This window comes from Corythoichthys intestinalis, chromosome 9, assembly GCF_030265065.1.
Source record: "Corythoichthys intestinalis isolate RoL2023-P3 chromosome 9, ASM3026506v1, whole genome shotgun sequence".
NCBI lineage: Eukaryota > Metazoa > Chordata > Actinopteri > Syngnathiformes > Syngnathidae > Corythoichthys > Corythoichthys intestinalis.
In genome coordinates this window covers 42,144,795-42,160,160 of record NC_080403.1, presented here as the reverse complement: position 1 = coordinate 42,160,160, position 15,366 = coordinate 42,144,795, and the positions used below count along the sequence as shown (strand labels likewise).

Sequence of the window (15,366 nt, the reverse complement as noted above, 5' to 3'; positions counted from 1 at the left end):
AGACCGTGCAATGCAGGACTTGTGAGTACCAGCTGACTGACCACGTGACTTTGCGGAAGTGTCAACAACATGAGGGACTTGTAAGCGACAATGCTCCGCATTTTTGCCTTATTCGTGATCTATTTGGGCTGTCTGGACAAAGTGCACGTATGTCAGGCTCACTCCGATCCCCCCACGGAGCCGAGTGGAGCGAGTTGCGGCTGTGAGAGTTTGAAGAGAGTGGGGCACAGCATAGCATCTGAAGAGCCAAGTATCAAATATTCCAGAAGCAGCAATGAAATGCAGTCTGATGCACAAGAAGACCAAAAAATACTAAGTCAGGTAATTACCCACAGCTTGCATGAACTAAATTGCTCTTACTGTATATTTATGACATAGATTCTGGGAGAGAGTTGGAAGATATTTGTGTTTTTACAGAAAGTTTTAGTGACAATATGAACGCATGAGTTTTATAATAAGAGCAGGTATGTGGGAATATAAATAAAACATGCCTGATAGGCAGAATTGATTGGACCAATGGCTGGCAGTTTGACGATGATGTAATATTAACCTGTCTCTTTCCCAAAGTCAGCTGGGAAAGGTCCCAGATCAACTGCTTTCGAAAGACTTGCTCAAACTAAGTACAGTGTAGGGCTGGGCGATATGGTCTTAAGTACGTATCACGATAAATTGAGCAGATTTACCTCGGTAACGATAAATGACGATAATTTCGCCCAAGCGGACTGTTATATAATTTGAAAATTTGAATCAATGCATGGAATATAAATTAAGCTTCTCGTTAAATTTATTTGCCAGCTTTCAATTTAACAATTGCACATGCAGTCTAAACATTAAGTATTAAAAAAAATCTTGTAAACAATAAGAATTCTAGTGTGAACATTTATAACAGCTTGTATGACTTGAAAAATGTACATTATAAAAATCAATATGACAACTGTGCAAACATGTCATTCTAACACAAATGACTTGCAGCTTTAACAGTACACTTCAGACAACTTATTGGTAATGGCTGCTGTGACATAATTATTCAACACAAGTGTTTACGTCAAGGTTTCAGGTTTTTTTTTTTTCCTGAAACATTTTTTAATACATGCACCCCCCCACACAGACACAATCAGATTAAAGCTGTATTGCTCTGATGCCAATGAAATATTTCAGATTTTATGATGGCAGAATAAAGCAAACACATACAGAAAAATAGCTGTGGCCATTAAACTCATATTATATATAGGCTTCACTGTTGAATTATACTTTATGCTGAGTGCTTTACCATCATGAAAGCTTTCAGAGAAATCACACAGAGATGCCAAATAACGCGACATAATGATTGCTACATGAAGTCCGTGCCCAGTCCACTCATTAATTTCAGCCGTTTCGACAAGGTTAGAGCCGCTATCCGACTCTTTCACGTTCATTTGTAGCCGCTGTTAGCCGCTAGCGTTAGCCTGTGGCTTGGCTACCAGAAGAAAGCACTGAAAGCATCCTCTCCTGAAATCGCGAGAACCAAGGAGGACAGCGGGTGAAAGTCCGTCTGGAACCCGCCAAGAGTTTACTTAATGTCGGGTGAAAGTTTGGCGAAGCTAACTTAAGCCCGACTCCATCCCGTTTACTTGTAGCGTTAGCTGCTGGCGTTAGCCTACCGGGCTTCTGTTTGTTTGGCTTCCTGAAAACCACGTGACTCCATACGTAAGCACACTGTCTGCTTTCTTATTTAATCACTTACGGGAAGGCAGATTTTCTGGAGGTCAAATTTTCTTTTGATGGCCAAAATAAAAAAACAACTTGTCACGATCAGCCATCTTTGTTGTTTACATTTGCTCAGAATGCTTTGAGGTCGCAACTGGTACCATCTGAGCGGGATACGGTAAGTCCGAGTTCCCTGCTTGCTCGAATGCAGCATTAAACACTGGTAGACTTGATGGTATTAATGACGTTACGAGGAAGGGCTGTGGATTTTATTTACAATTTTCTACAATTTTTATTAAATATCTGAAAAATGAAAAAAAAAAAATTCAAATCAATAAACAAGTCTTTCCGCTAGGATGCACATGATAAAGGTATTATTAAGGTATTACAACACAGAAAATGGATATCTAGAACATGTTGTAATGCAGCATACATGCAAATATGTGCGCAGGTAAGTTTTGACAATCTGATCGGATGCTTAGTATGTCATTTGATACTACTGAAATATTTTTAAAGATGTCCTTCTTATTCATATTTTTCACAAATGTGTTAAATATGTGCTAAAAATAAGTCACTAAAAGGATTCAGTTTTGTTCCTTCAGTGTTTAATGTCTTCACTTACAACCACTTCTAGCATCCAACCTAACAAAAAAGTCTGTAAATTTCTATGCAACCTAACAATAATGCCTGTAAACTTCTATGACTTTGCATTAATTTAATATATGTGGCTGCAACCAAGCATTGTTTTTTTGGTCACAGTCACATTCATTTTAGATAAGCTTAAGAGCAGCCTTTTTAAAGACTTAATCCACTTAATTCCGTAACTTCCTTCTGCAAACTTCACTAGGCAATAAGATTAACGAGTATGTACTGTATCTTGAATATAGATGGTGTTGATTTCTGGCGGAGAATTTCTAATGGGAACAGACAACCCGGGTATCCCTGCAGATGGCGAGGGTCCTCAGAGACCTGTCCATGTGGACGCCTTTTACATGGACATTCAGGAAGTCACTAACCGACAGTTCCAGAGCTTTGTAAATGCCACAGGCTATGTGACAGAGGTGCTAATCAATCACTGCAGCTATGCATATTTTAACCTTCTTTGTCATATTGATGATTTTAGTTTAATATATGCTTAGTTCAACAACTATTCCTTCATATTCTTTCAGGCAGAGACATTTGGGGACTCGTTTGTTTTCGAAGGAATTCTTAGTAAGACAGTCCAAAGCCAAATCACACAAGCGGTAAGTTCTTCCTTATTGTCACTGTTGTGCTGGTGCTCAAACATGAAAGCAAACTCATATTTCAAACAAGACCCCTCAAGTATGTAATGGCCCACAGATGTGTGCACACTCATTGGGGGTTGTCATGGAAACCCTGCAGCTGGTAGGGCCAGATGATAGCTTCACAAGCTTTTAGTCCCCCCACTGCTTCCTGCTGGCTTGTTTGCTATCTATTTATGTAATATTTGTAAGGTGGCTGCTGGTGCACAGTAACTAAATGTTTTAGCAGGAGTTAACCACAGCAGGACAGAACACAAACATACTAAATTGTTCAATTTTAATTTGATCTTAACTTAGTGGACTCTTAATTGCCTGTATATTTTGGCTCCCTATTAATTTTTTTTATTAGTAACAGCGGGTTCACAATTACATTTTTAGGTGGCTGCTGCCCCCTGGTGGCTTCCTGTCAAAGAGGCAAACTGGAGGCAACCTGAGGGTCCAGGCTCCAATATCGAAGATAGGCAAGGACATGGCCTTATGATCCTTGTATTTAAAAAAAAAAAAAAAAAAAAGAATTCCCCCTAACCACGATTATACTAAACTAATTAAAACCCAATCTGTTATAGGCTGGATCATCCTGTTCTTCATGTATCCTGGGCAGATGCCGTTTCCTACTGCACATGGGCCAACAAGAGGCTTCCAACAGAGGCAGAGTGGGAGTACGCCTGCAGAGGCAATTTAAAAGACAGGTGAGATGTTCACTGATTGTGTTGATTCAGATTTGCAACATCAGTAGGTTACATTGCCCCCCGAGTGTATTTTTCCCACTATGAATTTATTGCAATTTAGAGTAAGTTAATAATTTTAGCTTCAATAACTGCCAACCATTTTTTAGGCTTTTAACTTAGTGCGTGCTATATGACTGATGAAATGTGCAGTGTTGTTAATCTTACTTTAAAAAAGTAATGAATTACAGTTACAAATTACTTCACCCAAAAACTAATTGCGTTAGTAACTCAGTTACCTGAAAGTAAGAGTAATTAGTTACTTGGTAGAGTAACTGGTGATATTTTTCATGTTTTTTTTTTTCTCAAAAAAAAAAAAAAAAAAAAAAAAACAGATCACACAGTGTGAAGTTTAAAGGGTTTTGGGGACAATTGGCCCTAGCCCAATTCTTTACCCTAAACTTAACTAGACACAGGGGTATTGCAGATATTGCGATAACTAGATCGTAACCTTTGCTATGTGTGGAAGTCATTTAATGTTGTGAATCAACCGTTAAAGTTGTTAAAATTGCTCCCGTTATTGCATTACTTCCCTTCTGTCTATTTTCGACATGTGTAAGTTTTAAAACTGTTTCATCATTTAAAGATAGATTTAAGTTTTGCCGATTAAGGAGCATTTTAGATAAAAAGTTACTTAGGTTCGCTAGGAAGGTTCTCTACAACAGAGCCTTCCTGAGAAGTCTACTGCTTTAAGATGGCGGCTGTTTACTAACGCATCTAGTTCTTTATTATACATGTTTCTAATGCTGCTGTGTCTGTCATTTGCATCTAGTTCTGTAAACATGTGATATCTGCCAAAGCATCACGTGGGCGTAGTTTGTAGGCTATCGGCTACAGTCAGGTATTATTGGAGCCACCTAGCATAGTAGCATCGCGTTTGCGACGGCGTCACACTCCCTTGCCGCCTCCCCACTCCTGCTCTGCTTTCTCGTCTCCGTGAGTCCGTATTTTTCAGATTTTTCTCGCGTCAGTCAACCAACATAGTAACGCATAGTAATGCACGCCTTTCCCGCCTCAGTAACGGTATCGGCGTTGCCAAGATGAGAAAAGGAATTCATTATATTACTCACTACTGAAGAAAATAACGCCGTTAGTAACGCCGTTATATTCTAATGCCGTTATTAACAACACTGGAAATGTGAAACCCAGAGGTGGGTTTGGTTCGTCGAAGGCTTTACTCAAGTAAGAGTAACGTTACTTCAAAACAATATTACTCAGGTTAAAGTCATCCAAAACATCTGCTCGAGAACAAGTAAGAAAGTATTCGGGGAAAAGAATACTCAGCTAATGAGTAACATTGTGAGTAACTGCTTATAATGTCTAATATTTTTTTAATCAAACAATGGTACTTTTTTTTCTCACCACAGCATCACCTATATGTACCGCTGTTATTATTCAGGGTTTATGTGAGTCATTAAAAAGCATTAAAAGTCATTTAATTGATTTGGTCAAATTCAGGTCTTAAAAAGCATTAAACTAAATGTTCAAGCATTAAAAATTATTAATAATTAAACTAAACGGGTTTGGGAATGGGTGTTTATGCTTCTCAATTTTGCTTCCTATTACAGTTATGTTATTTTAAGTCCAGGTATCATTCTTCTGTACCAGTAGCTACTCTGGATGCTAATTTTTGGGCTGAAGATAGTACCCATCAATGGGCTGCTAGTGTTCCTTTCCTAGCTCTCCTCCATGCATGCATGGCCTTCCTGAGCTTTGTCTTCTCACTGGAACAGAAGTTGCATCAAGCTGTTTGTTGCGTTTAACCCCTTCAGACTTGAGCATGCTGCTGAAGGATCTGACGGGTTTGCGTCTCTAAACAAATAAATACACCAAATTTAGTTGCTATTGCCACTTCTGGGAGATGATTGAATGAGACATTACCCATCGAAATCAAATCATGAGGTTTGGCATGCATTTTTTGCTATTTTTGGTTCTTTGAAAATGGCTGACCAAATGCAACTTCAAAAAGGATAACATAAAGTGCTCGTTTCTTATTAAATACACATTAACATTCAAAATAACCAATAAAAGCATGAAATATCCCCAACCACAAAATTGCACTTTGTTCTGGTATTTGAGTAGAGTAAAAATCAGTGACGATTTTTTTTTTTTGCCCAGCAGAAAAAATATGGGTCCGAAGGGGTTACGATGCATTTGTATTTTCAGCGATTAAAAATATTGTTTAACGCTTATAATTTGTGTGTGTAAAACTATTTGCAGTTGGGCATGGGTAGGGTTGCCAACTACCTGAAAAATTCATAAGGGACACCTCATTGGTAGAGCTGGCCGGCCCGATAACTGTCAATGTTGATTTTTTTGTTATTTTTGTATGTGAAAAGTTGTTTTTATAATTATTAATCATTGTTATAACATTATTATAATTTTACCCAAAGCTGAATTTACAAAGTACTATTGATGAGCACATGGAAAAACAATTGTTATCAACAATGTATTTTTAATACAAAATATACTGGAATAAAATTAACATCTGTCCTGCTTAATTATAATATAGTAATTAAAATATATATACAGTACTGTGCAAAAGTTTTAGGCAGGACACCTGCCTAAAAATTTTGCACAGTACTGTATATATTTTTTTTAATTATTACATTTATTAGGATCATGGAAGCTTCCACTTGGGGAAAATATATACATACAGTATATCCTGTATATACATAATTTAATAAAAATATACAGTACTGTCCAAATGTTTTAGGCCTGCCTAAAACTTTTGCACAGTACTGTATATATATATATATATTTAAACAATTTAACCCTAAAGGTCCTGAGCCTTTGGTGTCAGTGTGTGTTATTGGCTGGTTTTCCCCAAACTTTTAAAACTGAAAAGGAACTCAGAGGTAAACGTTTTACTTTTTTAACTAGTGTGCGTTCAAAGTCCCCTCAGCAATAACATTTTCGGAACAACAACAACAACAAAAAATGGTTAAGCACTGTTCTTTCATCAGGAAAAAAAAAGACTTAATCCATCTCTTTTTCATTTTTTTTTTTTTTTTTTTTTTTGTTATTAGCAGTAGAACATGGGCACAACATATTCTCTTACTCCCAAAAAAATCAAATGTTGAAAACAAGTTTTTTTTGTAAAAAGCTATGTTGCCAGCACAGGTCACTGCCTATTATTCCAGCCAAAAATGTAATTTTGGCAGCTCCTTGATGTCTCAGCTTTGCACAGCCATGGTGCCAATCCAGAACTCCATCAGAGAGACTCTCCAAGTAGCACTTACATTTATCATTAAATAAAACTTTTGAAAAATATCCTAATATCATCTGGAAAGTTGAAACCACTGCAAACTTTGCTCCTGATGCCTTTGGACAAGGGTGGCCAAATGACATCTTCATCTGTCATTATTGTACAGTGGGGCAAATAAGTATTTAATCAACCACTAATTGAGCAAGTTCTCCCACTTGAAAATATTAGGGAGGCCTGTATTTGTCAACATGGTTAAACCTCAACCATGAGAGACAGAATGTGGAGATAAAAAAAACAGAAAATCACATTGTTTGATTTTGAAATAATTTATTTGCAAATCATTGTGGAAAATAAGTATTTGGTCAATACCAAAAGTTCATCTCAATACTTTGTTATGTACCCTTTGTTGGCAATAACGGAGGCCAAACGTTTTCTGTAACTCTTCGTAAGCTTTTCACACACCGTTGCTGGTATTTTGGCCCGTTCCTCCATGCAGATCTCCTCTAGAGCAGTGATGTTTTGGGGCTGTCGTTGGGCAACACGGACTTTCAACTCCCTCCGCAGATTTTCCATGGGGTTGAGACCTGGAGACCGGCTAGGCCACTCCAGGACCTTGAAATGCTTCTTACGAAGCCACTCCTTTGTTGCCCTGGCTGTGTGTTTGGGATCATTGTCATGCTGAAAGACCCAGCCACGTCTCATCTTCAATGCCCTTGCTGATGGAAGGAGATTTTCACTTAAAATCTCTCGATTCATGGCCCCATTCATTCCTTCCTTTACGCAGATCAGTCGTCCTGGTCCCTTTGCAGAAAAACAGCCCCAAAGCATGATGTTTCCACTCCCATGCTTCACGGTGGGTATGGTGCAATTCAATATTCTTTTTCTTCCAAACAAGAGAACCTGTGTTTCTACCAAAAAGTTCTATTTTGGTTTCATCTGACCATAACACATTCTCCCAGTCCTCTTCTGGATCATCCAAATGCTCTCTAGCAAACCGCAGACGGGCCTGGACGTGTACTTTCTTCAGCAGGGGGACACATCTGGCAGTGCAGGATTTGAGTCCCTGGCGGTGCATTGTGTTACTGATAGTAGCCTTTGTTACTGTGGTCCCAGTTCTCTGTAGGTCATTCACTAGGTCCCCCCGTGTGGTTCTGGGGTTTTTACTCCCCGTTCTTGTTATCATTTTGACGCCACGGGGTAAGGAGGGAGTTGAAAGTCCGTGTTGCCCAGCGACAGCCCCAAAACATCACTGCTCCAGAGGAGATCCGCATGGAGGAATGGGCCAAAATACCAGCAACAGTGTGTGAAAAGCTTGTGAAGAGTTACAGAAAACGTTTGGCCTCCGTTATTGCCAACAAAGGGTACATAACAAAGTATTGAGATGAACTTTTGGTATATACCAAATACTTATTTTCCACCATGATTTGCAAATAAATTCTTTAAAAATCAAACAGTGTGATTTTCTGGGGTTTTTTTTTCCCACATTCTGTCTCTCATGGTTAAGGTTTACCCATGTTGACAATTACAGCCCTCTCTAATATTTTCAAGTGGGAGAACTTGCACAATTAGTGGTTGACTAAATACTTATTTGCCCCACTGTATGTATCATATTGTCATTATTGGTTTTTTAGGTGTCCTTATTGTATTCAGCCATCTTATCTGTCAGAAGTACTTTTACCCTATCAACCCATGTGAGGTCTGTGGTCCTCTGACCTTAACATACAGTAATCAAGAATCTGTTAATAGAGCTGAAAAGAGCAGAGCATGACAGATGGCCCAGAAATCCCAAATAACTGGAAGAATTTTGTAAGGAAGAATAGGTGAGGACACCTCAAACAAGAATTAATACTCTTTGCTGGCTATAAAAAACGCTTACAAACTGCAATACTTGCCAAAGGGGCAGTACAAAGTATTAAATCTGTTAGGTGCCCAAACTTTTGCTCACGTCATTATTTTTGTTTTCTTTTATTTGGAAAGAGTAAACGATGGAAATAAAATAGACATTTTTTCTGCATAATGTAAGAATGTCTCATCTATCATTCGATGACATTTGGAGATTTTTTTTCCCCTTTCCTTCTTTATGTAGATTCGTACCCAAAATTTCGATTCCCACTCCATGTACGGTACAATGATTTTCTGTAATTTTCATTACCTGCCCAAGACATTGGGCTATTCCATTATTTTCCCAGAGCAAAAAATTGATTTTTCTCACTGCTGTGAACATAACCCTAATACGGAAGGGCCTCCTCAAGTAATTTTCCTCTCTTTTTATTATGATTAGACCTTTCAGATTACCAATTACAGATTACCAATGATTATCATAGCCTTGCAAAACATCATGTGAAAAAAATCCCCCCCCAAAATGGAAAATTTAATATTTTGTTACCTTGGATCCTGCATGCATAACTATTGTCATGAATCTATAAAACGGCAAAAAATATTTCTTGCAGACTTTACCCTTGGGGAAACCTCCTGAACCCAAAAGGGCAGCACTATGCTAACCTCTGGCAGGGGGAGTTCCCTCACCACAATTCTGCAGAAGATGGATATGTCAAAACCTCACCGGTAAGTTAAGAGTCTGAAACTTTAACTTCACAGTTTTGCTCTGTCAAGAGCCTTTATACTTGAGGTTTGGCTAGCAAAAGATGAAGACTGATTACATAATTGATATTGAGTATAGTACTTAAAATCTACAAAGAAAAAAAAAGCTAATGAAAAACAGGAGTTAAGCCTGTTGATGTGAGCATGAAAATGTTATTGCTGATTACTCAGTTAAAAATACTGTTTACAACGCACCCAACTTACGTGATTGACTTTACAACGACAGCTCTTGAATCCGCCATTTTGTCTCCAGTCTTTTTTTTTTTTTTTTTAAAGCTGTAATGTGAAGTAAGGTTGGCCAACCATGTTTTTGAATAATATCAATGGCTAAACAGTTATAAGCAGGGGTGCACATAATTTTTTTGCCCAGGTTCTCAGAGGAGGACCTGGAGATGTGACTTGGTCCTCATTGAGCTTGAGAGCCGACCCGCCTAATGCGATAAATTTATGACAAGCTTTACTTAGAGCCAATTAACTTTAATTAATTATATTAACAATTAATGCCTGGTTAACATCAACTGGCACAACAAAATTGCCATTACTTTGAAGTGAAATGTAAAGAAATAAACATAAACGCACCAATTCAAAATAAAGGGCATTATGCGGCTCCCACATTAACTCCAAGCCTTTTTAAAAGTGGGATGTCCTCCTCATAAGACCTCATTGAACGTGCATGTTTAGCTTTGTAAAATGCGAGCAAAAACACGTTTGTCAGTGCATGGCGCCGTTTTCATTACCTTTATTCCGCCACTTGTCCATAGGGCGAGTACGGTGCTGTCTGACATTGATAGTTTGCTTAATTGCCACATGCTCTCTGTTTTTTCGTGCTTTTCAAAGTTTGGATGGCTAAAATTCTTTGACCCTACATAAAATGCGCTGCTCTTATCGGCGACATTGGGATTCTCACGGCACATTTTGTACCGCATTTCCGTGCGAGCATCATTTACTTCTAGCCACGGTACCTGCTACAGCCACTTTTCAGCAAAAGTCCTTTTTTCGGTAGCTCCGGTGACGTCTCTGTCGCCTGTCTTGTCTTTTGACGGGGGTGGGGGAACACGGAAGTAATTACTCAGTGTGGCCTGCCTCTTCGACATTTTGAGAAGTTATTTTCTCGTGTCCGCCGCAAATCCAGTGGTCAGCCATCGGTACGCAAAAGCGTGTGGAACCCGTTGAAGGCCAGCGCGTTTGTCTACGTCCAGTCCGCATGCACGCATGCGGACCACTTATGTGCACCCCTGGTTATAAGCATATTTTCATTATTTTTTTTAACGCAACCCTTCCAGATTCTTTGTTTAACCCATAGCAACGCCCTTGACAACGAAAATGCTTTTCTTCGGCAATCTTCGGAAATCTTCGGAAATTACGTCACACCTAGACGTGCGAGGGAAGTCCGCCACAGAGCAGTATTGTTTGTTGCATTGCTTCTCGGTAAGATGCCACAGCGGTGTGTGGCGATGTTTTGTTCTCACTCAAACGAAAAGTTGTATGAGTGGCCAAAGTATAGCAGGGCACGTAAATGGACATCTTTCGTTCGCACGAAGCGAATGAATTTCACGCCATCATCGAGTAGTGTTCTCTGCTGCAAACACTTCGAAGATGCCTGCTTCCTTAACCGGTCTGCTTATGATCAAGGATTTGCCAAAAAGTAAGTGTGATTTTTGGATAGATGACTTTGTCAAAGCATAGCTGCCTACTGTTGTGGAATGAACAGTATAAGCTAGCGACGTTAGCCGAAAGTTAACTCGTGGCAATCCCCGATCATAGTTGTTGTTGCGTTCGCTAGGTTAATCGTGTTTAAATTGTGCGTCATCTACGATCGTGTCCGAAAGGGTTAATCCACTGTCAATTGGGAAATGGGTGTGGATGTGCATATAAACGGGTCGGCAAGAGACACACACCGCCGGTGAGTTTGTGCACATTTATTTGTATCTGTATTATGTATTTCCACCTTCATGCTTCAAGCATTGCATTGCATTTGTACGGTTCGGCGTTTCTTTCACGGTGATCGCGTGATAGCCTTCTAGTTTGTTTCGCGAGAGCCGCTGACAGGTGACAATTTAGCGTGCTGGCATTGAGTCAATCTCGCAGCGAATCAGCGAGCACGGAGGTCACGCAGTGAATCATGCGAAATGTAGTCTCGGGACAACACTGAAGTGGTGCTTTGTAATCTGTTCGCTTGTGTGAAAAAACTACATTTTCTCACGCCATTAGACGCCACTTCCTGCCAAGGGCTGTGCCGAGCTGTGTTCTTACTTTTCCATAAGAACTGCTCCATGTGTTAATAAAGAGACAAGGTTGTCAGCACGTTGTGTGTTCGATACATTTGTAAACAAAAAGCTCATGACAAGACACTATGCACGATCCGTTTAAGAGACGCTGGAGTAGGAGGCGAGGAGGAGATCGGCGAGAAGCAAAACTTCGCGGTCGAATGTGGCGGCAGTCCGCTATTATTTTGTTTTCTTATTGTTGCCACAATAAAGTGGAGAAAGCCATCGACGACTCATCTTCTTCTTTCCCCCCAACGTTTTTATATAATTATTTTATATGCACGAGAGCTGCCAGATCTGCCAAAATGAACATGAAGTCTGATTTTTTTTTTTTTTTAACAATTTCATCAGATAGACAAAAACAAGATTATGTGCAAATGCCTGCATCTTCAAATCATGAAAATAATAACCGCCTATATCTTACCAATCTTGTAATCTCGATGGGTCTTGTATCCATTCCATGTCAGGTAGTCTAGGCACATTGTTTGCATCCTGATTAGCGTCTGGCTAATGCATGTTAGGTCCAACATAAAATTCCAAGCTCCTCTTCTTCCTCCAACTCTTCAAAAACTTGGATCTCCTCCCTTGCACTCGATCTATCGCTTATATCGCTGTTTGAATCATTGTTTGAAGGGCTTTGTATGGCGGCCGTATGTATGGAGCTGCCATCGCTGTTCCCGGTGTGACGTATCACTTCCGGGTTCGTCCCCTTTCAGGCTCGAACTTCGGAAACGCGATTATTTTGTCAAATATACAACATATAAATGATTTTTTCATGCTTTATTTGTTGGACAATGTTTAATTACTTTACTTGTGACCCTATTTGGCATGTGAAGAAATTACTTCACATTACTGCTTTAAGTCGCGTAATAGTGTCTTGTCCGCTATTTTCCGCTTATTTTTTTACGTATAATTCATGATTTTGGATAGTTACTTTGAGATTTAGGGGTACTTGAACCCGATTTACACGGAAATTTGGGTTACGTCGCCAGCGTCAAAACTAGGTCTGCAGCTATCAATTATTTTAGTAGTCGATTAATCGATTAAATACTTAGTTCGGATAATCGAGTAATCGGATAAGGAACATAAAAATTTTGAATACCTGAGTTGAGCCTCAAATAGTATGAAAAAAATGAATAAATGAGGATCTAAGTACAACAAAAGATATAGCAAAAGTCCGCTAGCTTATATGCTATAAAATGCTAAGGTTTTTTTTTTTTTTTAACAATATTCCCCCACCCCAAAAAAAGGCTAAATATACCTATAAACTAAATTACAAATCCATTAAAAAACATTAGCGCAAAAAAAAACTTAGCTTATGTTGGTCTTAACAGAGAGCAGCTGGATTCAGCCATGTGAAATGAGTTATGACATATTCACTGTTGCCACTAGAAGGCAGTGTATCCACCCAAATCAATCAAACTAAATGTAAACACTTCATAATAAACCATTACAACACCACTTTAATTAAACGAATACTCAAAGCAGCAAAATTAAATTTGAATCTTTTTTTCTAATCGAATACTCGAGTTAATCGATGAATCGTTGCAGCACTAGTCGGAATGGAACTCGTACGTAACCCGTAGACTACCTGAAATATAACCTGTTTGTCTTTCATAGAATGTTCCTGATAGAGGCTATTGTCACCTTGTTTTGAATGAGTTGTTATGATTAATGTAAATATATCAACATGACACCTTGCAGGTGATGTCTTTTCCTCCCAACGGTTTTGGTCTCTATGACATGGTGGGCAATGCGTGGGAATGGACCTCAGATTGGTGGACTGTGCATCACTCTGCCAAACAGCAACATAATCCAGTAATGTCACAGCCTCTCACAATACTATTTGATAGTCTAAAACGAGACGCCATTCACAAATACTAATTACCCTTTTCTTAGACAGGTCCTCCATCAGGCACTGACAAAGTGAAAAAGGGAGGGTCATATATGTGTCACAAGGTAAAGTTCTATGAATTAATTTACAATGCTACACCCCCAGTCACAGGTTTTGAGACTTTTCTCCATTCAGTTGAATGGAGAAGTGTCTCAAACCTTTTGACCAAGGGTTTATTGCCAAAGGTAGTGTTAATAGTTTAATATAGTATAATAATTTGTGTACATCAACTTCTCAATTTTTTTTTCCCTTCAGTCATACTGTTACCGGTACCGCTGTGCAGCACGAAGCCAGAACACTCCTGACAGCTCTGCCTCAAATCTTGGTTTTCGTTGCGTCTCTCAGGGGTCACGTTGACTTACATTCAGGCACTGGGTCACATTAACCCAATTTTGTTGTTGTTTTTTATTATTATTATACTCTAGCGTCTGAAAAATGAATGTGCTGCTTTACTGCAAAAGCTGACTGAACTCACAATTTTATGGAAGTTGTCCCTATAATTTTCACGTTAAAAAATATTATACATTTTTAAACCAGAGTTGTTTTCTGTCTCCCAAAAATTTAAAGAACATTACGTTGATATGTAAAAAATATTGATATTAAATACAATAAAAGCATTGTTTGCGAGCTGTCAGTTACCAATCACCTACTTAGAAAACGGTGAATCACTGTTTGGCAAAATGTTTTTAGTGGATTCAGATATATGGCTGAAAGCATAGACAAGGTTGAAAAATCAGTTTCTGCTCTTGCACCGCTCTTTAAAATAAACTGCTGTATTTTAAGCCAAAAGAACTATTGTGTTTGATATAACAATATGTCTATATGCTGCCATAGCAGTTTCATGACACATGCCCCTATTTTTTATTTTTCCGTTTTACCCTGGAGACCCCGTTTAAAGACACCACGCAACCGCTTTTGTTTCAACCCAGCCATAAAAAGAAGGTAAGTATATTTGTTATTCGAAATGTCTATTATTTTTAGCTTAGAATCATTAATTAATGTCCAATATTTAGTTTAATAAAAAAAATTTTTTTAAAACACTAAAAAAATTATTCACTCGCATATTTTAAACTTTTAAACAAATTACGGCACAATGAAAAAAATATAGTGTCTGTAAATAGGTCATGGATATCTACCTCATAACTATCGCTTAATTGTTTTGTTTTTGTTTGTTACTGTCACATTTCCCCGATATTTTAGATGATAAATAATCCATCCAAACAAAGAAAATTTGAAAAAAAAATGTTTTAAAGGGTAAATATTTGAAAAAGAAAATCTCATTTACTCCTTGATGTCTGCGATTTCTGCATTGCGGCCCTTGTTATATTACCGTGTTTCACCTAAAAAATCCCCAAAACGTCTGGCTGTGGCCATTCACAGCTGTGTTTTGACACTCTGTGATACATGCTACACTGAGTTTTTGGATCAAAACAAGGTAAGTACGCGATAATATCTTGTTAAAATCATAGTGTCTTTAATTATTCTCTGTCATGCTCTCACCTCGAGTTAGAGTTTAGGGGTTTCCGAATTTTTTATTTGTTTTTAAATGCTCCCCCATTCAAAATTTTTCTTCCCCCAGAAAACTGAGATTTTAAGCTTTCCAACGATTTGTAACACATGCATATGGGACAATTTTGAAATTTGGCCAAATTGGGGGTCTCAGAGCGGAACTTCAGGTCACCTGAGTGTTTTCCGCCATGTA

At 38.5% G+C, this 15,366-nt stretch overlaps 1 protein-coding gene across 2 annotated transcripts; it reads left to right on the top strand.

Moving 5' to 3' along the window:
• The first annotated feature begins 19 nt into the window (after positions 1 to 19).
• On the top strand, positions 20 to 14,446 carry sumf1 (sulfatase modifying factor 1). 2 transcript variants are annotated; one of them, XM_057845091.1, is made up of 9 exons: positions 20 to 321; positions 2,574 to 2,747; positions 2,856 to 2,930; positions 3,348 to 3,430; positions 3,536 to 3,658; positions 9,353 to 9,467; positions 13,475 to 13,588; positions 13,674 to 13,729; positions 13,920 to 14,446. In XM_057845091.1, the coding sequence occupies exons 1-8, from the start codon at positions 91 to 93 to the stop codon at positions 13,698 to 13,700; spliced, it is 942 nt and encodes a 313-aa protein (XP_057701074.1). In that variant the 5' UTR covers positions 20 to 90; the 3' UTR covers positions 13,701 to 13,729; positions 13,920 to 14,446. The 2 variants fall into 2 exon arrangements, with proteins under 2 accessions (XP_057701074.1, XP_057701073.1); XM_057845090.1 differs by having other exon boundaries at positions 22 to 321; positions 13,670 to 13,729.
• The last annotated feature ends 920 nt before the right edge of the window (positions 14,447 to 15,366 follow it).